Source organism: Hemicordylus capensis, chromosome 4, assembly GCF_027244095.1.
Source record: "Hemicordylus capensis ecotype Gifberg chromosome 4, rHemCap1.1.pri, whole genome shotgun sequence".
In the NCBI taxonomy this organism is placed as follows: Eukaryota; Metazoa; Chordata; class Lepidosauria; order Squamata; family Cordylidae; genus Hemicordylus; species Hemicordylus capensis.
In genome coordinates, this window is record NC_069660.1 from 63,598,554 (window position 1) to 63,622,293 (window position 23,740).

A 23,740-nucleotide genomic window follows, 5' to 3' on the forward strand; every position below is an offset into this window, starting at 1 on the left:
TGTTTTATCCACTTAATTATCCCACAGGACCATGTTCTTTCCCGTCAATCTGCTTGATAGGTTGCCTGTCTAATTTAGAGGTATTTTGTGTGTGAAGAGAAACTGGTTTGTTTGTTTCTAGACTTGATAAGAAACTGCTCTTGGGCATCAGAAGAGATCATCCCAGAAGAGTTTGGGCTTAAACTGATGTGAACTAACACAAGTCATTTGGTGCCTCTGTAGTCAGTTTTGTGCTTCATAAAGGCAGAGGCAAAATTCTTCAGAATACCATTTGCTAGGAAATCAAACAGCAGGAAGGTTTGTTGCCTTTGTGCCTTGTGGTGGGCTTCCCAAAAGACTGTGGATGGCCACTGCTGGAAACAGGATTCTGGACCAGTGGATCCAATAGGGCTTTTCATATTTCTATATGTATGATTTCTAATCATTAGAATTGCCACTTAAAAGAAGAAGAAAGAAAGAAAATATTTTTCCATGCTTTTCGATGTTAAAACCCTTTATTTTAAAATGTCTGGCATATCATAGTTATTAACTATATTGTTTTTTTGGTTTTTCAAACCAAAAACAAACATACAGGATTCCTTTACATTTCAGTAGCTAGAAATCAAAGGCTGAAAAGAAGAATAACAAATAATTGTGCAAATAATCTGAAGATTTCAACTGAATTTCAAAAGTGCTTTCTCTCCCCCACCCCACTGCCAGTCTACTCCTGTGCCTGCCATTTAAATTCTGGTCAAGTGGCAGATTTCTGGGAAATAGCCAGATTAGGTCATTATATTTGAATCCATGTTAATGAGATCCGGTTCCCTGGAGTTAACATATAACCCCAGGAATCAAGTCTATTAAGAGTGCCAAGATGCCAGTTACCTGAATGCCTATGTTCTTTGTATATTGTACAGGATTGTCCACAGCTGTTTCCTACAGAAGAGATTCTGATACCTGTGGGTGAGGTGAAACCCATCACTCTGAAGGCTAGAAATTTGCCCCAACCTCAGTCTGGTCAGCGTGGCTATGAGTGTGTCCTCAACATTCAAGGTGTGATTCATCGGGTTCCTGCTCTTCGCTTCAATAGCTCAAGTGTCCAGTGCCAGAACAGTTCGGTAAGAGGCTACAGCTTAAGGGACAGAAGCTGGAGCAGAAGAGGGCTATGTATAAAGGAAAGTTGGAATTTATTTTTGTTTGCAACATTCTAGACTGCCATTCAATAATCATGTTCATAAGAAGATTTTTTTAAAAAACAGTTCAAAATAAATCCAATTAAAACAGTAGCCCCATTCAGACAATATGTTCAACACACATTCTAGCTGTGTACAGTGTATGCATGAACAGATCTGTACACATGTACAGTTATTCACACAAAATATTCAATGTGCATACCAGCTGTACACCTGTCTGGACCCTGCATTTGAGAGGATGCGTACTGGGTTCATTTTTTAAATCAACACATGTACAGAAATTCACACACTAATTTGTACATGTGTTCGGACACCCGAAAGCACAAACAATACAAGATCTGAATAGGGCTAGTAAGAGAATAATTTAAAGATACATAAAAGCAACAGTTTTTAAAAATCCAACTAATTCACAAATATTTATATATTTATTTATAGCTAACAATTTTTTATACCGCCCCAAACCTATGTCTCTGGGCAGTTTACAACAAAGCAAAAACAAACAGAAAAAGTTAAAACATTAGTTAAAACAAAATAAATAACAAAAAAGTTAAAACATTACAACAATTTTAAAATTTTAAAACACTATTTTAAAACAATGTTAAAACTATTAAAACAATATTTAATTAAAAGCTTGGGTGAAACAAATGCATCCTTAAAGACTTTTTAAAAACTGTCAGAGATGGGAAGGCTCTTATTTCATCAGGGAGCACATTCCAAAGCTTCGGGGCTGCAGCGGAAAAGGCCTGTCCCTGAGTAGCCACCAGGCGAGCTGGTGGCAACTGCAGATGGACCTCTCCTGATGATCTCAGTGGGCGGTGTGGTTCATGACAAAGAAGACGTTCTCTTAAATACCCAGGGCCTAAGCCAGTTAGGGCTTTATAGGTTACTAGTGTTTTCAGGCCTGTTGTAATAACGGGCGCTAGCACCTTCCCCCCCCCCCACTTGCCTCCGCGTCCGGCCCCGCAACCAACAACTGTCGCCGCCGCCGCCAGCCTCCATGCCGCGGCCAGTCTCCCCGGCCAGGCAAGGGCCCCAAATTCCCCCTCCGGCTCCGGCGGCGCCGCCAGGCTTCCCCCGCCGCCTCTTCCCCCCGCCCGGCTTCGGTGGCGCCACCAGGCCTCGGCCATGGCTCCGCCGCCGCTGCCTCAGCCACGCCTCGGCCAGTTTCCCCCGCCGCCGCTTACCCGGCTTTTTCGGGTCGGCCACTTCTGGCCGCCCAAGATGGCCGCTGGGTGCTGGCGGTCATGTCTCCCTTGCTCTGTTCTGGGCATGCGCTTCGCGCATGCCCAGAACAGCCCAGGGAGGCACGAACACACGCCTTGGTGTCCGTCCACGGACGGACACCAAGGCTTTTATTAGAGAGGATAACCAGCACCTTGTATTTTGCCCAGAAAACTATTGGCAGCCAGTGTAGCTCTTTCAATACGGGAGTAACATGGTCACTCCAAGATGACCCAGAGACCAACCTGGCTGCCGTATTCTGGGCTTACTGTAGTTTCCGGACTATATACAAGGGCAACCCCACATAGAGTGCATTGCTGAATCCAGTCTGGAGGTTACCAGCATATGTACCACTGTTCTGAGGTCGTTTATCTCAAGAAACAGACGCAGCTGGTGTATTAGCCAAAGCTGATAGAAAGCACTTCTGGCCACTGCCACAACCTGGGACACCAGGGAGAGGCTTGGATCCAGAAGCACCCCAGACTGTGTACCTGTTTCTTCCGGGGAAGTGTGACCCCATCCAGAACAGGCAGATCAAACTTATCTTCTGAGTTTCGACCCTGCACAATGAATACCTCCATCTTATCTGGATTCAGTCTCAGTTTCTTATCCCTCATCCAGCCCATCGCCGCCTCCAGGCAGGCATTTAGGGAGGTTATGCCCTCTCCTGATGATGTTGACATGGAGAAATAGATTTGGGTGTTATCAGCATACTGATAACACCCTGCACCAAATCTCCTGATGATCTCTCCCAGTGGTTTCATGTAGATGTTAAACAACATCGGCGAAATACAGAACCCTGAGGGACACCATATTAAAGTTCAGATTTTTGAAGAACAACAATCTCCAAGGGACACCATCTGGAACCTGCCCGAGAGGTAGGAGCGGAACCACCACAAAGCAGTGCCTCTCACTCCCAACCCCCTCAGATGCTTCAGAAGGATACTATGGTCGATAGTATCGAAAACCAACAAGAGGTCCAAAAGGACCAACAGAGTCACACTTGCTCTGTCCATTCCCAATTGGAGATCATCCATCAGGCCGACCAAGGCAGTCTCCACCCCATAGCCCACCTAAAAGCCAGTCTGAAATGGGTCTAGATAATCAGTTTCCTCCAAGTCTGTCTGGAGCTGTGAGGCCACCACTCTCTCATTTACCTTGCCCAGCCACGGAAGATTGGAGACAATACCTGACTTCTTTATCTGCCTCTGAAGAGAGAGCCCTATAGATTCAGGATCCACCACAGAAAAGGCCACACTCTTGGTAGATAACAGTCTTTCCTTACTAGAGGACAGAACTTGGAGCCAGGGCTTGTTGGTGGATATTAAAACTCTAACAGAGGGTGTGTATGAGAAAGATTAGGATTAAGTAGGGAAAGATGCAAGAAGAAAAGGGAGAACAAGATTATATGAGATTCTTCAGCTAAGGCAGAACCAGCAGGCCAGGCGAGATGACTTGAGTGATGCTATTAAGAGGCACATACCTACAGTACCAGAGACTAATTGCAGTTGCTGCAAGCCAGAGAGATCCAAAATGTTTCCTCTTGTTCCCTTTGTCAGATCCCTGTCAGTGCTCGAGATGACAATCAATGGTAAACTGCTAGATTGACATAACAAAAATAATGACCTTGCTAGAAGTATTTATATGGCAATTTATCCCAACAGAAATAGATCAACAGCTCCTGTTTATTTAGAGAGACTGTTCCTCACTTTCAACATGTTTTCAGCCTTTGATGAACTATTTTTTTAAATTAGAAATTATAACAACTTGATAGATTGCCTTAACATAACAGTCCATTAATTTGTACAAAACCTCAACAAGCAAACTTGCCCAACTGTGTAAGACTTATGCATCCCTCCCCATACCCTGTTAAAACTGATGCAGTGCAGATTTCATAGCCGGCTTCTAAATGCAGTAAGGGAAACTAATTCATTTCAGTGAACTGCATGACATTTGGTAAATATTTAGAAAATAGAAGATCTCCCAGGACTAGACCTACAGAGCCCGAATTCTGGGGCATTTACCTCTTGTGATCAGTCATCTTGACTGTCCATTCCTTAATGCTATGGCAGGCTGTTGTATAGCTCAGTACTGGCTGCTCTTTGTAGCCCCTTTGAATGCAACCCTCTACCCCACCCCCCGTAATTTCTTTGGGAAATGACATTTTATTATCCTTGAAATCTGAAGGAATATCTTGCTCATATTTAGTCATGTTCAAAATACCTCAGTGGCTGCCATCTTAGATGAAGAAGTTATGAATGAGGCAAATGTAGATGGTAGAAGAAAAGGCATCAGGAGGCATTATTCTGGGAGATGAAAAAAAAAATAGGGGTTAAACTAATCCTGAATTCCAGGCGGGAATGTGCTACAGGCAAGTGAGGTGTTTAATTAGAATCCTGGCCCCAGAGAAGATCTTTTATCTGTCAGCTTCCCCATCTGTGACTGTGGGGGGTCAGAGAAGGGGGAGTTGGGGTGGGGATGTGACAAAGGTGTTAAGGCAAAGCTAATTCACACAGGAGAGATAAAGAGAATTGCAGGCCTCTTATCAGGGAGCTGTCAAATTCCAGGCTGCAGTTGCTTGATAGACTGTGTAATACTGGAAAGCTGCCTGTTGCTAGAAGAAGGGGAAAGGACAGGGATTGGAGACAGGGAAGGAAGGACAGAAAAATCGTCTCCTTTCAACAACACAGTTGAGGAGGCCACCACTGCATCCTTGCCTGCTGGGAATGGATGGATCTACAGGAGTAAACAAGTTAACACAAGCAATGTTGGAATCAATCACGTCAGACATGGCAATCAGCCCTGACTGCATCCTCGAGTCTTGTAGAAGCTGCACTTGCTGTGTTGCAACTTCATTATTGTTTTAAAAACATAGAAATAATGCAAATGTGTATATTATTCACCTAGCTGGTCACTTAGCCACTATGTAAGATCTGAAAGCTTGCAACAGACTTACATGGTCATTCTTCGGGAACTGGGACTCAGAAGTAAGTTTTAAAATGGCAGGTCTCAGCTATCACTCAGGTCTGAAGAAGAATCTGGTGAAGTTCAAAAGCTCCCAACACTTTAAAACAACTAGTTGAGCCAATAAGATCCTTGGCATTCTGTCTCTAGGTCATTGAGACAAACACTGGAAAATACCTGAATAAGAGACATTTCAGAACTTTTATAGATAATTACAAGTAATGATGAGCCACATCTCTATTTCACCATGTCAAAAAGCAGTTTCTCAGGAAGTGTACGCACTGCAAAAAGGCCACTTTGGACTCATTTCCAAGTTCAAAGTGTTCAAATAATCAATTAAAAAGACCCCCAAATAAATAATTATTCAGTCCCTCTCTGCTTCACCATGGTTCCAGATTCCCTCTGCTGGTGGAAACTCTAAATCTAGAATGTTTAAGTGGCAACTTAATGGCAAGAGGACTTTGTGGCAACTGCAGCAGGAAACTATAAGGCTCTGTCCCATTTAGCATATTACAGGCTACAGTGCACAATATATTTAGTCCATCATTAAGATGTGGAAGTAGACCAGAAGTAGCCTCTTCTTTTGTCTAAAAGTTGTTGCGGGGGACCGATCCAGCTCAGGACCATGGGGAGGGGTGTTTTTGACACTTCCCTCTTGTGCTGTTTCCTGCTGAATGGAGAGGCTGTTTGCCCTGTAGTGGCTATCTGTAGCAAAGAACCACTTAGGAAAAGAGTTTTCTGTAGGGAAATGCAGCCAGGGTTTGATTTTGAGCCAGATCTTCAGTCCTCCATGCAGTGGTGCCCCTAGGCCCAAAATCAACCCAGACCTGAAGGGCTTTGGAGGCCTCCCTCCCCTGCGAGGGGCCCCCCTTAATTTTTTTAAAAACCTGCATCAAGGGCAGGGGGCAAGGAGAAAGTTCCCCCTTTTCAGTAAAAAAACAACAACATGCTGCTGCGCAGCTGTGGCAGTACTTGCAGGGAGGGTGGGGGATGAGGAGGTGAGAGTTTCCCATTTTACTGGGATGGAGGGCAGTGAGCTCCTTCCAGCTTCCTTCCCTTCCTTTCTTCTAAGTGACTTCATGAGCCTCTCCGCTGTGCAGCCTGTTTCTCGCCTTCCTCCATGTGGAAGAAGCAGAGAGGCGAGAGGCCCATGCTACCTGGGCAAAGAGGCACCTTTTTAACATGGTGATTCTCTTTATTGAGCAGGGGAAGAGTAACTGGCCCTATTAACCCCTAGCAAAGTACCTCCAGTGACCATTGCTGGTGTCTATTTTATGTTTCTTTTTAGATTGTTAACCCTTTGGGGACAGGGATCCATTCTGATTGATTGATTGTTGCTTTATGTAAACTGCTTTGGAAACTTTTATTGAAAAGCAGTATTCATTCATTCATTCATTCATTCATTCGATTTCTATACTGCCCTTCCAAAAATGGCTTAGGGCCATTTTGTTCTTGTTTCTCCTTGCCCCCTTCCCTCCCTGCAGCTGCACCCAATCCTGCCGCCAGTAGCAGCGGGACTCTGGGGAGGCCCCCCCAGACATTTGGAGAGCCTGCGGAGGCAAGAGACCACAGACCAAATCTCCAAGGTCCATGGCTAAGAGCTCTTCCAGCTCTGTGGCTGCTTTTTGAGAAAAAAGGCACTACTTGTTTACTTCGTGTGTCAAGCCCATTTCTTAATGATATGCTTAATGTAATGCATAGTTTGGTCCTTAGACTGTTACTGTAGTTGCTGGGGTACTCTGAATCTACCATAGCAGGTAAAATTCCCCCTTAGGACATTTTGGCATTTTGTGACATTTTTGGCCCTAACTGTGCATATCCATACAACTTCCAAAAAAATCCCTGATTATTGTCTAAACAAACATAAAGACACATGTGTCATAATGCATATGTTATAAAATTCACAGCTTTTTCTGTCAATGAATTGAACCTTCTTATTGCGAAAGGAACTGTGTGAAATAGGCTTCATTAGGCAAGAGAAGTGAAGGAGTTGCTGCCTAGGTTGTGAGCATTTCCTTCCATATAGAAGTATTAACCTACCATATGCATGCTAAGCAGATACCAGACAGCCTTACACCTTTATATACTGTGTCTGTCATGGGCATTCCTATTCTTGAATGCCTCTAGAATTCTTGAATAAACTTCTATGTTTATTTATCATGTTTACAGCCTGGTCTGTGTATCTCTAGGTGCACACAATTTAAAACACAACAAATATAAAACCAAGTAAAAACAATTAAAACATTTTCACAGAATAAAAACAATTCCATGGGATAAAAACAATTAAAAAGTTTAAAATTAAAAGATTATGTTGGTGGATGGAGACCGAAAACTGAAGTGTGTCTCACCTGAGGCGCTGAGCAAGTAGCTTTTGAATGAAAAGCTTCTCTATCTTATAATACCACTAGTGTTTCAGGCCCGTTGTGATAACGGGCGCTAGTAGGGGAGAGTTCCCCCCCCCCACGCCCTCCCAGCTGGCCGAGACTTCCTTACCCAGAGCAGCCCGCGACAGTCGGGCGATCAAAAATCCATTTTTTGCGAAGAAGAGAGGAGCTCCGGAACAGAGCTCCTCTCTGTGCTAAGCCAATGCCCAAACTGCTGCTATGGACGCAAAGGACGCAATAGGCGTCCTTTGCGTCCATAGCAGCAGTTTGGGCATTGGCTTAGCACAGAGAGGAGCTCTGTTCCGGAGCTCCTCTCTTCTTCGCAAAAAATGGATTTTTGATCGCCCGACTGTCGCGGGCTGCTCTGGGTAAGGAAGTCTCGGCCAGCTGGGAGGGCGGTTGGCGGCCATGGCGGCGGCCGCGGAGGTATTCTTCTGGGCCGTTTTGGCCCTTAATCATTTGCGGGGGGGGGAGCGGGGAAGGAGTATTTGGGCAGCTGGGAGGGCGGGAGAGTGGGCGGTGGCGGTGGTGGTGGCCGGGCAGACTCTGGGGGCGCCGCTGCCGGTCCGGTCCGCCCCCGCCTCACATTCCCGGCCGGTCTCCCCGGAAGGGCAAGGGCCCCAAGGACTCGCAGCCTCCTCCCCCCGCCCGGCTTCGGCGGCGCGGCTCCACCGCCGCCTTGGCCGCGCCACCGCCTCGGCCAGTCTCCTCCTTCCCCGCATTCCCGGCTTCTTCGGGGCGGCCGCTTCTGGCCGCCCAAGATGGCCACCGGGTGCCGGCCCTCATGTCTCCCTTGCCCTGTTCTGCGCCTGCGCTTCGCGCAGGCGCAGAACAGGGCAGGGAGGCACGAACACACGCTTGGTGCCCGTCCACGGACGGACACCAAGCGTTTTATTAGAGAGGATGTATTTCTGTATGTACTACCTAAAATATGACTATCCTAATTAGCATATTTCCCATACTAATTTCCATGAATGACTGTGGCATGTTTGCATATTTCTAGTTGTACTGCAGATGTGGAGCAGCCCAATGTGGTTCTCGTAGGGAATGTAGGACTCTTCTCTTTCATCTTAATTAATTCTGTAGTTGGTGATGGGACTTTATTGGCAAACCAAGGTCTGAGTGGTGGGAAGAGCCTGCATGAATTGGCTAATGAATCTATAACTTCTCTCCAGGCCCATCAGCTGATTTAATTATCTCTGTGTGGCAACAAGAAAAGACTCTCTCCATGCAGATGGGTGTGTGTGTGTAATATGCCATTCAGTCACATTCTGCTGCATGTTCCTAAGCTAGGTATTGTCAAGACTCTAAAATGTTTTCCTTCATTCTGTTTCTTCAGAGTAAGAAGAATAGAACAGTTTCAGAATAGTTTCATTAACATATACTGTTTGCTTATTCCCTAGTATCAATATGATGGAATGGACATGAGTAGTTTAGCAGTAGATTTTGCTGTGGTTTGGAATGGAAACTTCATTATTGACAACCCAGAAGATTGGAAAGGTAAAGATTTCTTAGTTTATTTTGATGTCTGTATGTTAATTGGGCTGAGTGGAGATCTGATAAGGTTTTTGGAGATTTTTTGTTTATCCATTTGAGGCAATTTTATTTCTCAACAATCCTGTTTCATTGAAAGATGAAACAGGAAAACAAGATGACTGTGTGCATCTGGCCTTCTGGGAGACTAGATGTTTATAGAGTGATTTTTTTGCATTGCCAAAAAAAAAAGCTTTGAAAAAAAGTTTAATCTTCTTATGTCAGGCCTCTGCAAGGCTGATTGTATACCTGTCCCAAGGAAGATTTTGTATGCTGTTTCCTGAAACAATTCAGGACAAGGGAGAAGACAAAAGAGATTGAGAACTGCATACACTTATGAATGTTTCTATGTATTTCAGGTATTTATAGGGCATATTTTGTGCTGCAAAGGCTCTCAAGCAAAACAAAATATGTACAGTAGAAACCTTAAAATCTTAAAACTGAAACGATTATAATGCCAGGAAAACCAATAACTTACATAGCATCCATTCAGAAAGCAAATGAACTCCATATGGTTTACCAGAAGGAAACACTTCCAAAAATGAAAAGATTTTGATCACACCCTACCACCCAAATGGTAATTAAGAAGGCACTGGATACATCTCATATGGCACGGCACCTCACAAAGTGGGTATCACTGTTGAGGAGCCCCTCTTCCATGTTGTCAGGCAGAGCATGGAGCAGGGCCTTCTCAGCCAATCTCAGTGAAGGGAAGCAGAATGACTCCTTAAAGAAATGCAGGCATAGACATACATGCAGAATTGCCTCAGCATTCCTTGGGCATTATTTCTTCCTAAGGACTGTTAGAAAAACCCTGGAATTAACATATTGAAAGAGGACTCATTTAACCTGCCATAGACATAAGTTGAGTTCTGTGCTCAGTCTTGGAGAGATCTATGGGTAAAGCTTTTACAAATTAGCCTTAGAGAGGTCTGGGGGTGGTAAGAGGGTATAGATTTTAAAGCATTTATTTTGCAATGGAAAGTTAACTCTGCAAGTGTCTAGTCTCAGCTTTCCCCTGCACATATTGCCCTGTATGTGCCCCTTAACTTTCAAGGATGACCTACCTGTGGGGATTAACAGGATGCATAATTTTCCACAATTCCCTTGTGGGGTGACATCCTTAACCTTCTATGGCTCTGATTCCAAATGATGCACCCTCTCTTTGGCCTAATGCTTTGCATTTATAAAGTAGTGAGACGGAAGATGCTGAAAATAGGCTTTCCCCCCTCCCCTTCAGAGAGTTGAAAGCTGTTTGAAAGAGTGATCACTGCTGTATTTAATTAACTCATCCCACTTTTGTCTCTGGTAAACAGTTTTTGACTTGTTTCACCAGATGGGACAGTGGAACCCCACCCCCACCCCCCAAAAAGTATGTGCAGCATGGGAAGTAAAATCTTCTTAAACCACTTTCAACCAAGGATGGGTGTTCTGCCTCTCCCGCCCCCAGCTCAATTTGTAATTAATTCAGGTTTTCTTAGTTTTCTCAGAGAACTCTTAGCAAAACTCAAGGTGGTCCTGAGAGTTTTTTCAGAATGGCAATGCCCAGGGAAGCTCACCCCCAGGCCTTCATGCCACACCTCTCCCTTTCCAAACAAATTTATCCTTGCAAAGCAAGGGCTGTTTACAACAGGAAAGGTCTTATAGGTCTCATTCTTAAGGCTACACATGCTCAGAATGTCAGTTGCTACCAGGGTTCATGGGAGTTGTAGTTTCCAGTAGGGATGAACCCAAAGCGTTTCGGTGCCTCTTTGGAGAGGCGCCAAATTGCTTTGGCTTCCTGGCACTGAAACGTTTTGGCACGGGTTCCCTTAGGAGGAGGTGGGCAGGTCCTATCTGCCTGTCCTTCAAACCCCCGCTGCAGTGCTGTTCAAACTGAAATACCTGTGTGGAAGCAGCAGCTTGTGCCACTTTCTCCTTTAAAATGCTTCGCCGTGGTGATGGAATGCTTCCCCGGCATCCCTTGCATGGCGTTGGCACGCAAATGTCATGTGCTGGTGCCATTTATATGCCAACACCATGCGAGGGATGCCAAGGAAGCATTCCATCCCTGTGGTGCGGCATTTTAAAGGGGAAAGCGGCACAAACTCCCGCTTTCACACAGATATTTCTGTTTGAACAGCACCGTGACGGGGCAGCACAGGGCAGCAGGGGTTTTGAGGATGGGCAGGTAAGACCTGCCCACCTCCTCTTAAGGGAACCCCTCGCCACCCTTGGGATGGCACCAAAGCAATTTGGTGTACATCCCTAGCTTCCAATACCTCCCAAATCAATGAATCTAATCAGGAAACACTGGAAACTTTCATGGACCCTGGCAGGAAAGGATAACTCCTTTATACATCTAGAAATTTGTTTGTAATTCAGGATTTCAGTCCTAAAGATTGTGTATAACTATCCAAATATGACTGACCAAAACTGAAATATAACTCCATATGAATATTGCAGGAAGGTTTTGGCACAACAGAGTATTTAGCAGCATGACAAGAACATCTGTGGTTGCCTATACTCTGATTAAGAAGATTGTGTTTGTGCCCCCCATGGGCTTTTTCTATGTGACAATGGAGGCTGAATTTAACTATGGTAATGCACATTACTTTATAACTTAGAAGAACTAATGGAAAACACACCTTTTCTCTTTACCAGTGTAAGTCTCTGTTGGGCCATAATGCAATTTTCTTGATTTTGGTAGGTGAACCTCTTCCTCCGATAACATGTTTACATACAAAAACACAATAAGCATTTTGGACAAAGTCCCACAGAAAGTTTGCCCTAGAACCAAATTATGACTCTCAGTTTTTCTTTGTAGTTGTATACTGCAGCAAAAGTATAGGTGTTCCACCACCTCTTCAGATCACAGACCAACCCATGCTTGGACCCTGAGAGCTTCCAGACATTGGTTGACACATATTAAACCATTAAACAATTTAACCATTCACAGGATCACCAGGCATTATGCAAATGATTCAGGTTGACTGGAAATAGTCAGCTTTGGTTGGGAAAACTAATCCAGTTTTGTTGGGTGAATCTACACAATATAGAAGGAACTCTTGTCTAATGGTAGCTGCTATTACAGGTGGAATGCCTAGAAAAAATACATATGATACAAGAGCCAGTTATTATATGACAAAAACTATGGCAGTTCAGACCAAAACAAGTCCTGTGAAAACAGCAGACTTGCTCCCTGAAATGAATACCCATTAAAGAGTCTGTTTTTTATAGCAGTGAGGACATCCATTTAATGGGTTCCCGTTTGTTCCCATCTGAGCTATATTTTGCTTTCGAGTACTTTTGAAGTTTACTGTGGAATCTGATATATTGGAAGTCCTGCCAGGCTCCCTGGGAATGGAGACATTGTTTTCAATGAGATCTTTCTTGGTTGAAATCAGTGGAGGAAACTAAACAAAGAGGTTTTGAAGGCTGTCGTCCAAATCAAGCATGGAAGAAATAATATCCAAGAACATCTGTGGAAAGGTTCAACAGGAAAGAGAAGGGTTTATGTGCCCCCATTGTGCACAAGCAAGGACCTTACATGACCTTGCCCATGGTCCTTGTGTGTTGTGTTTTTGGTTACATTCTGGCTGATACTACTTACTAATATCTTTTGTGGGAACCATTAAAACATGGATAGGGAACAAATTACTCAACAATTGTGTGATGGCTTTTCTTTTCAAAAGGGATCATCAGCCGTCATTTTGTTTGTATATCAAAATGCTGGTTATGACCTTAAAATCTTAAATGATTTGAGACTGGGATAACTAAAGGGCTGTCTTCTCCTATAAGAACCTGCTCGCCTCTTAAGATCTTCTGCAGAGGCTATCCTCAGCATCCAACCAACATCTGAATTCTGTTTAGTTGACACATGGGTGAGGGCCTTTTCAATGGTCGTGTTGAGATTTTGAAACTCCAGTTCAGACTACAATCCCACAAACTCTCCAAAAGAATCAAATGTGTATTCACATAGGCAGAATCTTTAATTTTCTCTTACTTAATGAAAGGGAATAGGAAGGCAGAGCAGCAAATAGGAGCAGCAGTAGTTTAATCCCCCTGAAGTTGCAATTTGGAGGGCACAAGTGAAGTTCTTTGCTGCTTATGTAAGAGTAGGTACTGTATGTCTAACAGGTATCCCTTAAAAAAAAGTAGCTGAGAACACACTCATTGCTGTAACAAAGCAAATGTACCTGTTATCTTTCCTTTTATTCTCAACACGTTATCTCACTTTTGTCAATGGCATCAGACTTTCCTTCTAACTATTATGTGTACATCAATATTTAAAGACTAAGATCGCCACCGCCTCAAGCATTATGGCACAACTTTGAACTGTAATGGCTTTTAAACCCAGATCCTTTAAATATGGAGATGTGGACTGTGACCTTGAACAGCTTCCAAATTCTGGCCATTTAACTGGGCTGTGGTGTGCCTCCCCAGCCAAAGAATAAGGAGATTACCAGGAAGCAAATTCAGGCTATACATTAGAGCTGTTCAACAGTGGAAGAGTTTGGTGGCCTTTTTCAAACAGATTGGACAGCCATCTGTGAGGAAAGCTGCGGCAGATTCCCACACTGAGCAGGGGACTACACTAGAAGTCCTTCAAGATCCCTTCAAACTAAAACATTCTATGTTTCCTTAGCAAAGGTGCAGCCTAGCGGAAGAAGTGGCTTTGGTTCGTGGTTGAGGAAGAGGCATTTTTCTGACCCCACATTCTGTTGTACTGAGAAAAGCCATTTTCAGTTTTTAGTTTTCTGAGAATGACAAAACCCAGCTAAACCAAATTACAAAATTGTTGTATGCACAGAATACATCCATGCTAACCTTTTGCAAAAGTGCTTCTGGTCTGCACTGCACATAAAAGCCACATCAGAATTCAATGTGGACAATCCTTTTTTGTTTGTTTTTGGTTAAGAATACATGCTGTCTTTCTTCTGTAGTTGGCATTCAAGGCAACTTACCAAAATCTCATGCAAGCATCAATATGGTAAAGAGGTGAAACAGTGGATAAAATTAGAAATCATGTTATGCATAAATAACAATAGAAGCAGAAGTTAGTTGTTAACTGCTAGACAATAACCCTCAGCCTTCAACCAACACATAGAATAAACCAGTTTGCCCAGCATAATCCCAGGTAAACAGGCCAGACTTTGCCTGGCTCTTAAATGATATTAATGGTGCCTGGTGGATCTCTCTTGGGAGGGAGTTTGGCAAACAGAGTCCAACCACAGAAAACAACCTTCTTTTACGTAACCACCTACCTAGCTTCTCAGGGAAGTGTATCTGGAGAAAGATCTAAGATTTGATTTTAGAAAGGTTCATGTTAAGGTCCATATGAAGCACTGTGAGCAGATGTTTGGCAGGTGCATGCTGCATATCTCACCCACAGCTCATGCTACTATTCTCTGTTCCACAGTTCATCTGTACAAATGTGCAGCCCAGCGGGAAAGCTGTGGGTTGTGCTTGAAAGCAGACCAGAAATTTGAATGTGGTTGGTGCACTGGAGAAGGGAAGTGCACTCTGCGTCAGCACTGCTCCTCCCCTAATGGTGGATGGGGAAGGTGGCTTGACTGGTCAAGCAGGAATGTCAAATGCTCCAACCCACGTATCACTGAGGTAATGGTATCTAGACATTTTTGTTTTCTGTTCCATAGGCTAATTAGGACACTGCCTAATACCAAGTCAGACCATCTAGGTCAGCACTGTCTACACTAACTGGCAATAGCTTTCCAGTGTTTCAGATGGGTATTTCCCAGTCCTGCTTAGAGATGCTGGAGACTGAACCTAGGGGCTTCTGCAGGCCAAGAAGATGTTCTTCCACTGAGCTATGGTTCCATTCTATTATTTGCTTCATTGCTTGCTTTTACTTCTTTTTAAGTAGTGTTTTTGCATCCCTAAAACTGCTTTAATGTGGCTGTGTTAATGAATGTTGAGATTATTAGCTGTGTGGTTGTCTACATTGATTCCTGAATTTGCAGCTTGTACATGCTTTGGTACATGTTCCAAAAGGATCTCTCCAAACTGGGGGAATGGGCAAAAAAATGGCAAATGTGGTTCAAGGAGAGAGATTTTGGGGTCATGGTGGACAGCTTGTTAAAATATCAACTCAATGCATGGCAGCTGTGAAAAAAGGCAAATTCCATACTGGGGATCATTAGGAAGGGGGTTTAAAATCTCTCTCTTCATCACTTCATGTGCCTTCTCCGATTGGGTGGTTGGCAACCAGCAAAAGCCATAGATCAAGGATTCTCAACGTGTGGGTCCCCAGATGTAATTGGACTTCAACTCCCATAATTCCCAACCAAAGGCCACTGGGGCTGGGGATTTTGGGAGTTGAAGTCCAATTACATCTGGGGACCCACACGTTGAGAAACTCTGCCATAGATGGTGGTCCCTAGAATCGTGGAGGATATCTTATGTGTTCATTTCTAGCCATTCTTTCATGACATCCATCCATCCCTTCCTCCTCCTCCTTCTTGATCTTTTTCCTGCTAGCTTTCCTTCTAGCAATTTAAAATAAAAATGCTAATATTATAATGCCCTTATCCAAATATATGGTGCGGCCACATTTGGAGTAATGCATGCAGTTCTGGTCACCGTATATTAAGATAGACATTGTAGAACTGGGAAAAGTGCAGAAAAGGGCAACCAAGATGATCAGGGGCCTGGAACACTTTCCTTCTGAGGCAAGGCTACACCATCTGGGGCTTTTTAGTTCCAAAAAGAGGCAACTATGGGGAGACATACCCCTCCTGTCCCATGAAACCGAAGGCTGGGAAATTTAAGACCAGCAAATGGAAGCACTTTTTCGCACAGCTCATAATTAATCTATGGAATTCTCTGACACGAGATGTGGTGATGGCCACTAGCTTGAATGGCTTTAAAAAGGACTTGGACAAATTCATGGAGGACAGGTCTATCAATGGCTACTACTCTCATGGCTATAGGCCACCTCCATCCTCAGAGGCAAGATGCCTCTAAGTACCAGTTGCAGGGGAGCAACCGCAAGAGAGAGGACATGGTCTCACCTCTTGCCTGTGGGATTTTCAGAGGTATCTGGTGGGCCACTGTGTGAAACAGGATCCTGGATCCTGAATCTGAGATAATGTTGGATATATGTAAATATAGTGTTGGGCTTATTTTTATTTAAAAATCTCTTCCTCTCTTTTCCGTACTCTGTTTTCTGTTGTATAGATTTGTTTGTGTTGCACAAACCTGGGACATCCAAGAGGCTCTCTGGACCTCTTTTTTGGGTGGGTGGGTGGAATATGCAAAAGCCTGAGCAGCTCATTAAATCTTGATCTTTTTTTTCCCTATTTGGGTAGGGTGACATCTCCATCATGCTCGATCCTTTCCTGCATAAAGCAATCTAGAAAGATATCATTATCATATGTAATATACATTTAATAATTACTACTATTAAATCATGTTTGTATCACAGCCTTCCTCCTAGGAGCTCAGGGTGGTATACATGGATGTGGGTTACCCCTTTTATCCTCACAACAATCCTATGAGGTGGGTAAAGCTGAGGGATACTGACTGGCCCAAGGTAATCCCATGAACTCCACAGCTGAGGGGAATGTGATTCAACTCTCCCCAGGGAAAGTCTAACACTTTAACCACTATACTACACTGACTCAAGTTTCCAGTTTGGGCCAGATTTGTAACATCTGATTCTGATCGTGTTGAACATATTACATGGAAGAAGTTCCACTAGCTGCTGCAGAACACAATTCTGCATTCATATGCTTGGAAAACATTTCTGTTCCTGGTTCCTCCTTGCTTGTCCTGATATAACACAGTCCTCTTATCTCATTAAAGAGGAACAAATAAAGTGGCATGTGATTTCCTATTAAATTAATTTGTAGCATCTTTAATGCACCACCAGTGTGCACTTCTACTGGCTTTGATCACCCAGTCTGAGTTGTCAGGCTCAGCCATCAGGGCAGGGGTGTCCTTTCTGCCCTTCGACAGGCACACTAATTAAAACAGGGAAGTAATTAGTCTGTAATTGATTTCTCTGGATTGCAGGCTAGTATAGGGCAAGAGTCTTACAAAAACTTTGTTCACTCTAAAGCTCTCATTGGTAGAAACTGGCAATGCTAGAAATAGCTTTCAGTAGTGAGTTTAGGAGGGTAGATTGAGAAATCAGTGGTCTCTTCTGTTCATCCCTAACACTAACGTGCACTCCAAAAATACATCCTTAAGAGTCCCCAGCACAGAGGGAAGATGATCCATATTTTCCAGATTTTGATCCAGATTTTGCTGATCCATAACACACCCACCCACCTTTATCAAGAACACAATACCTTGTACTAGTTGGGATACTGCCCTAAGTCAGCTTTTATACCTTTGATACAAAACATTGCCATGTCCACATTTCAAAATTGTAGTACTTTATAGGGGTGTGCACAAAACAGTTTTTGTGTTTCATTTCGAGCTTGAAACGAAGTTCAAAATGCTCAAAGCGCTTTGTCAAAATGGGGGCAAGCCACTGTTTCAATGAAACACTCAAAATGTTTTGAGTGTTTTGAGCATCATTTTGGAGGGCTGTTTTACCAGGGAGAGCTGGTCTACTGGTTGGCGTCAGCAGATAGACCAGTCCTCCAAGGTGGGCTAACATGCCAAGTCCAGAGTGGAGGCCTGGTAGACCAGGTCTCTGCTCTGGTCTTGGAGTGTTGGCCCACCTCAGAGGACTGATCTACCATTCATTTTGAGCTCAAATTGTTTTGCACATCTCTAGTACTTTGTGGTGTAAGAAGTAGCTTTGGAGCAGTGTTGCTATGCAGATGTTGCCCAATGTAAAGTACTTTGGGAATAATATCCCCTGCGAACAAGGCATTTTGAATTCAAATTCATCATAAAGGAGAGACCTAACAACCCATTTAACTTCTGGCCTGAGAAAAAGTAGAATTAGATACAAGATACGTTTCTGACAAAATAAACCACAGATTCAATATTGGCATGATTGTGGAGACATGGGAGAGGCTATAGTCTAAGGTATCTTGGTTTTTCAGCATTCTGTCATTATGAAGTCTGAAAATCCTATTCATCATACAATTCAAATGATCTGGCCTATCGGTATTAAATTTGACATGGAGAATCTACTTCAAAGTATAATCTGGCCAAATTTCAGAAAAATATGACAAAGAATGACAGGGTGGTAGCAGTTTTTAAATGTTGTATTGAGGTCTGAGGTAATCCCCTTTTTTCCTCTTTTGCCTGCCCCAAATATACCTCACATTTGTCCTTTTTTCGAGGTTTAGATTATGTTCGTTGTAGGGGGTTCTCTCTCCACTGCTTTGCTGAAAATACTTGTGTACTCCTAAAGTTATACTGTTTCACTATTCTTATTTTAAACTGTGGGAAGTGACTAATGGCAAATTGTGCATATTGTATAGTACTTTGGACAAGGAACCTTGTCATAAGGGGACAATCTGTAGGATAGTGTGAAGTGGAAAGTGTATAGAGAGACACCAATGAGATATGACATAGAAGATCCATGGTCAGGTTTTACCCTTGACTTTTAAAAACATTAATAGCAACCATGCAGGGCAATGTGCATAGGGGCCAAAGCATGGAAGGATGGTGTAGTTTAACCTTTTCCTCTCATGCTATTTTCCCAGTCCAAATTACACACACACACCCCAAGTTGCTAATTGCCCCACAAGGAAACGGTTACAGAGAGCTGCCTCTGTGTTTTCCCTTGCAGGGCAAATACCAACTCCAGGACAGCAATTCAGATTGCAAAAATGTGTGTGTGAGGAAGCATCATAGCCCTGGTCCAAATGCACACCACCTCCTCCAAACATGGATCTCTTACATTACATCTGGTTTGGTCCAGTGAGGTGCCAGAGATGCAGGCAGGAAGGGAAGGTGGTATGCACAAGAGAGAGAGAGAGAGAGAGAGAGAGAGAGAGAGAGAGAGAGAATCTCCCATGACTTGGTAGGGAGGTGAGTGAAAACGGAATTTACCAGAGAACATGTTTTTGTAAGCCTCTAATTTTATTTATCACAGATGTGGCAGTAGTCCAACATTAGAACAAACACAGCCTTGGTTACAGCCATTTATGCTAGATGTGCTTAGATGAACCTTTTATGCAGGTAATGGTGTGTTATACCCAAAGTATATTATGAGTCCTTTTATAATAATCATTGTGTTTATTATGGTAGTTCTTAATTGTGACCCTATGATGCTATGCAAACACTGATTTGTAGACAGATCTTTCTTTGTCAACACCTTAAAAACCAAAGAAGTCGGTGAGACGGATCAGAGCGAGTAACTGGAGCATTCTGTGAACAAATGGGACTGATTTAATACAAAAACTTGCAGCACCATTGAAATAAATGCTTGGCAGGGGATTTCTCCATGAGCACTGCAAGATGTTGCCTTTTGCTAATTTTATAGGGTAGAGGTTCCCAACCTTGAGACACTAGTTATTGTTGGACTACAACTCCCATGATCTTTAGCCACAATGACCTTTGGCTTATCTGGGGACCCAAAAAAATCCTGTTTTTAGGGCTATGACTGATCACACTGCCTGATTGTTTCTTGGGAGGTTAATAAGCCTCTTGTGATCTGGAACAGGAGCTTGCTTTCTCCAGTGCTTCCCTACATTTCTCATTAAGCCATCTTTGTATCACTTCTCACCCTCTTTGCAGGTTCATTTTTTAATTTTAAAAAAGTTACTTAGTGCTTCAATTTATTACTTCTTGACAAGAAATGGCACTTATTATTCCAAGCTGGTGAGTCTCAATTAACTTCACTCCATCATCTTCAAATCCTGACTTGAGAGCTCTCATGAAAGCAAATAATGTTTAGGTGGCTCATAGAGTTAACAGCTAGCACTCGCCAGCCCTATCAGTTTATGTTTCAGCATGTTGGCTGCAACCCAGCAATATATACGCATACAGCTAGTAAGTATTTTATCATGATTCAAAGATATTTAATGAGGAGTGTAGGGAAGCTTTGGAGAAAGGAAGTTGCTGTTCCAGTTCCCAAGTGGTCTATTAACTCTCCAAGAAACTATCAGGCAGTTTGATCAGTTATTGTGATATAAACAGAATTGGGTTCAAAACCTCAACTGCACATATGAATCTTGGAAACACACGTGCCAATTGGTTAGATGCATTCACAGAGAGAAGTAATACATAGAATCCTGGTGTAAATGTGGTGTAAACCAAAGTTCAGGAGCTGAGTTTGGCCTTGAGATCTATATGTTAATGTGCAAGCTTTAACAGGTGATCTAAGAGTTCCTGGCTGGTAGCTTAAGCTCAAATATTTCTCAGTCCCTTAAGCAAAGAGGTTTGATATATGTTCATGTCTGCTCCTAATTAGGTGAGCACTTATATTAATGGTGATTGATTGATTGATTGATTGATTGATTAAGTGCTGTCAAGTCGGTGTCGACTTTTAGCAACCTCATACTGTAGATAGATTCTCTCCAGAATGATCTGTCTTCAACTTGGCCTTTAAGATCTCGCAGTGGTACATGCATTGCTGTCATAATCGAGTCCATCCACCTTGCTGCTGGTTGTCCTCATAATGTGTCTGAAGTATGCTAGTTTGAACCTGGTCATTTGTGCCTTGAGTGAAAATTCTGGATTGATTTGTTCTATGATCCATTTTGTTTTCCTGGCTGTCCATGGTATCTTCGAAAGTCTTCTCCAGCACCAAAGTTCAAAAGCGTCAATGCTTTTTCTATCTTGCTTCTTCAAAGTCCAGCTTTCGCATCCATAGAGTATCATGGGAAAAACCATGATCCAAACAATTCTAATCTTTGTAGGTATAGACACATCGCTGCATCTAAATATTCTTTCCAGGGTCTTTATTGCAACCCTCCAAGTGCTAGTCTGCGGCATATTTCTTGACTGCTGGATCCTTTACTGTTGACAGTCGATCGTAAAAAGCAGAAGCAATCCACCACTTCAATGTCTTCATTGTCAATTCTGAGGCTGGTTGTTGAGCCCATTGTCATTAGTTTAGTCTTCTTTACATTTAGTTGTAGTCCCATTTTTTTCACTGTGCTCCTTGACTTTCATTACTAGAGCTTGCAGATCATCCGCATTCTCAGCTATCAGAGTGGTGTCATCAGTGTAGTGCAGGTTATTGATGTTTCTTCCTCCAACTTTAAAACCATGCTCATCTTCTTCCAATCCAGCTTCTCTCAGTATATGTTCAGCATATAAATTGAATAAAGGAAGAGAAAGTATACAGTCGTGTCTTACTCCTTTGCTGATCTGGAACCAGTCTGTTTCATCATGTTCTATCTGGACTGTGACTTCCTGTCCTGTGTATAGGTTTCCCATGAGAACAATGAGGTGTTCTGGGACACTCATTTTCCTAAGGATATTCCACAACTTGACATGGTCGATGCAATCAAAGGCTTTCTGTAGTCATAAAGCACATATTGACTTCTTTCTGGTATTCTTTGGCTTTCTCGATTATCCAGCATGCATCAGCAATGATGTCTCTTGTTCCTCAGCCTTTTCTGAAACCAGCTTGAACATCTGGCATTTCCCTTTCCACATAGGGCTCTAATCTGCTTTGGATGATCCTGAGCATTATTTTGCTAGCATGTGAAATTAAGGATATTGTGTGATGGTTTGAGCAATTTGTTAAGTCTCCTTTCTTTGGTATGGGTATGTAGACTGACCTCTTCCAATCTGTTGGCCACTGTTCTTCAAATTTGCTGGCATAGTTTGGTTAGAGCCTTGACTGTTTCTTCTTCTATTGCCTGCCATATTTTTGTATCTGTTCCATCAATTCCTGTAGCCTTCGACTTGGTAATGACCGTAGTGCTGATCTAACTTCATCTTCCTGTACTACAGGTTCTTGCCAGTAGGGAATATCTTCTAGAGTATCTTGGATGTTGACGTCCCTGCTTTACAGATTTTCAGTTTATTCCTTCCATCTCTGTTTAATCTTCTCTGAATCAGTCACTGTCTGTCCTTTGGCATCCCTTAGCATACGAATTCGAGTTTGGAACCTCCCTCTGAGTTCAGAGATCTTTGGAAAACTTGCCTTGTTTTTCTGTGTATTTCTATCCTCAGTGTCTGTCTAGCCCTGGAGTACTGGTGATTCAGTGTACCCACTGAGACGTTTGCCCCATGCTCAGAACCTTTCCTTCACCCGAGTCTCCAAAAGCAGAGGTAACACCACCCCAGGTTTGAGCTCTAGTTCCAAAGGCTGAATGCTTGCCTGGATCTTTGGGGCTTTCCATCTGATGGGCCTACTCTGGAGCAGTGGTGCTCTTACCTATGAACTTTGGGGCCAAATTCCAGGGCCTCCACACTCCATGGCCCCGCCCATATTCTACTTAGTCTGTCATGGGTGGTGTGGTCGCCATTAGCCCGCACTGGGTGGCCAAGTATGATTGTGACTTGTGCCGGGTGCTTTAGGGGGGAGTGGGGAAAGAAATATGTGGGATGGAATTTGTTACGTGTTGAAATGTTTCTGCTAAAGCAAATTTGCATAAATATTAGGGATGTGTGAATCGATTTGGGTACAAATTGATTTGTACCCGAATCTAGTTAATTTGGGCAATTTGGAGACAGAAGAAATCACCCCTGTGGTCCAATGGCTAGATTCACGTCCAAATCGAATTGTGCCAGATTCAATTCAAATTGCTTTGAGATTCAAATTCCTCCTATCATTTTCCCCAGATTCCCAGCTTTCATTAAAAAAAATAAAAATAAAGCTAAGCTCTAGACCTTGTAGAAGTGGAGTTATGGAGTAAAATGTGTGGTCACTATTTTTCAAGTGTTTGGATTCTTTGGTGTATAATAACTTTTCCTTAATGAATCTCTATGAGGATTCATAACACACCTTCATTTCTTCTATACATTTTGACTGACTTTGGACAGTGCCAACTGTCAACTGCCATGTGCCAAGAACCTTTATAAGTGGTCCTAATCAATTCAAATCCAAATCAAATTGAATCAAATCCAAATCAAATCCGGGGTAATTTGGGGGGACAGATTCGGACACAAAACAAATCAGGGGTAATTTGATTCTGGCACAAACTGAATCCAAAAAATCAATTCGAGCACATCTCGAATAAAAATATCTGTTTTATATTCTTACATTCTTGTGAGTTCAGTTGCTCTTTGTGCTCTCAAGAACCCACGTGTTAAAAATACTGCGTGTGTCATGGTGTGTGTGTGTGTGTAGGGGAATGGTGCTTAACTTGCAGCAGTGGGGTCTCCTGCAAGGGGGTGGGGCTTCAAAGATCCAGGCTCAAAAATTACCTAAGTGCACCTCTGCTCTGGAGGAAGTAGAGGTCAGCTTAGGTGCCACCTATCGAGCACAGTTGAAGATCAAGGAAGGGGCAGGACTCCTGTTGGCTATGTAACACCTTCAGTTGGTACCAGCCTTTTTGCTGGCTCAACAGCTCCTTCTGTGAGCTCGTGCCTTCAGCTGCTTCATGGTCTTGCCTGACCGGGGTATGGACACCATACTTCTTGTGTTATATAAGACAC

The 23,740-nt window shown here is 43.1% G+C and overlaps 1 protein-coding gene across 11 annotated transcripts in view; it reads left to right on the forward strand.

The window, feature by feature from the left end:
• PLXNA2 (plexin A2) overlaps window positions 1–23,740 on the forward strand; it is a 615,006-nt gene that overhangs the window by 395,559 nt on the left and 195,707 nt on the right. For all 11 annotated transcript variants that reach the window (XM_053244546.1, XM_053244547.1, XM_053244555.1 and 8 more), the window contains 3 exons: window positions 897–1,097; window positions 9,145–9,241; window positions 14,676–14,875. In XM_053244546.1, coding sequence (XP_053100521.1) covers window positions 897–1,097; window positions 9,145–9,241; window positions 14,676–14,875 — 498 coding nt within the window. The remainder of the gene's footprint in view (window positions 1–896; window positions 1,098–9,144; window positions 9,242–14,675; window positions 14,876–23,740) is intronic.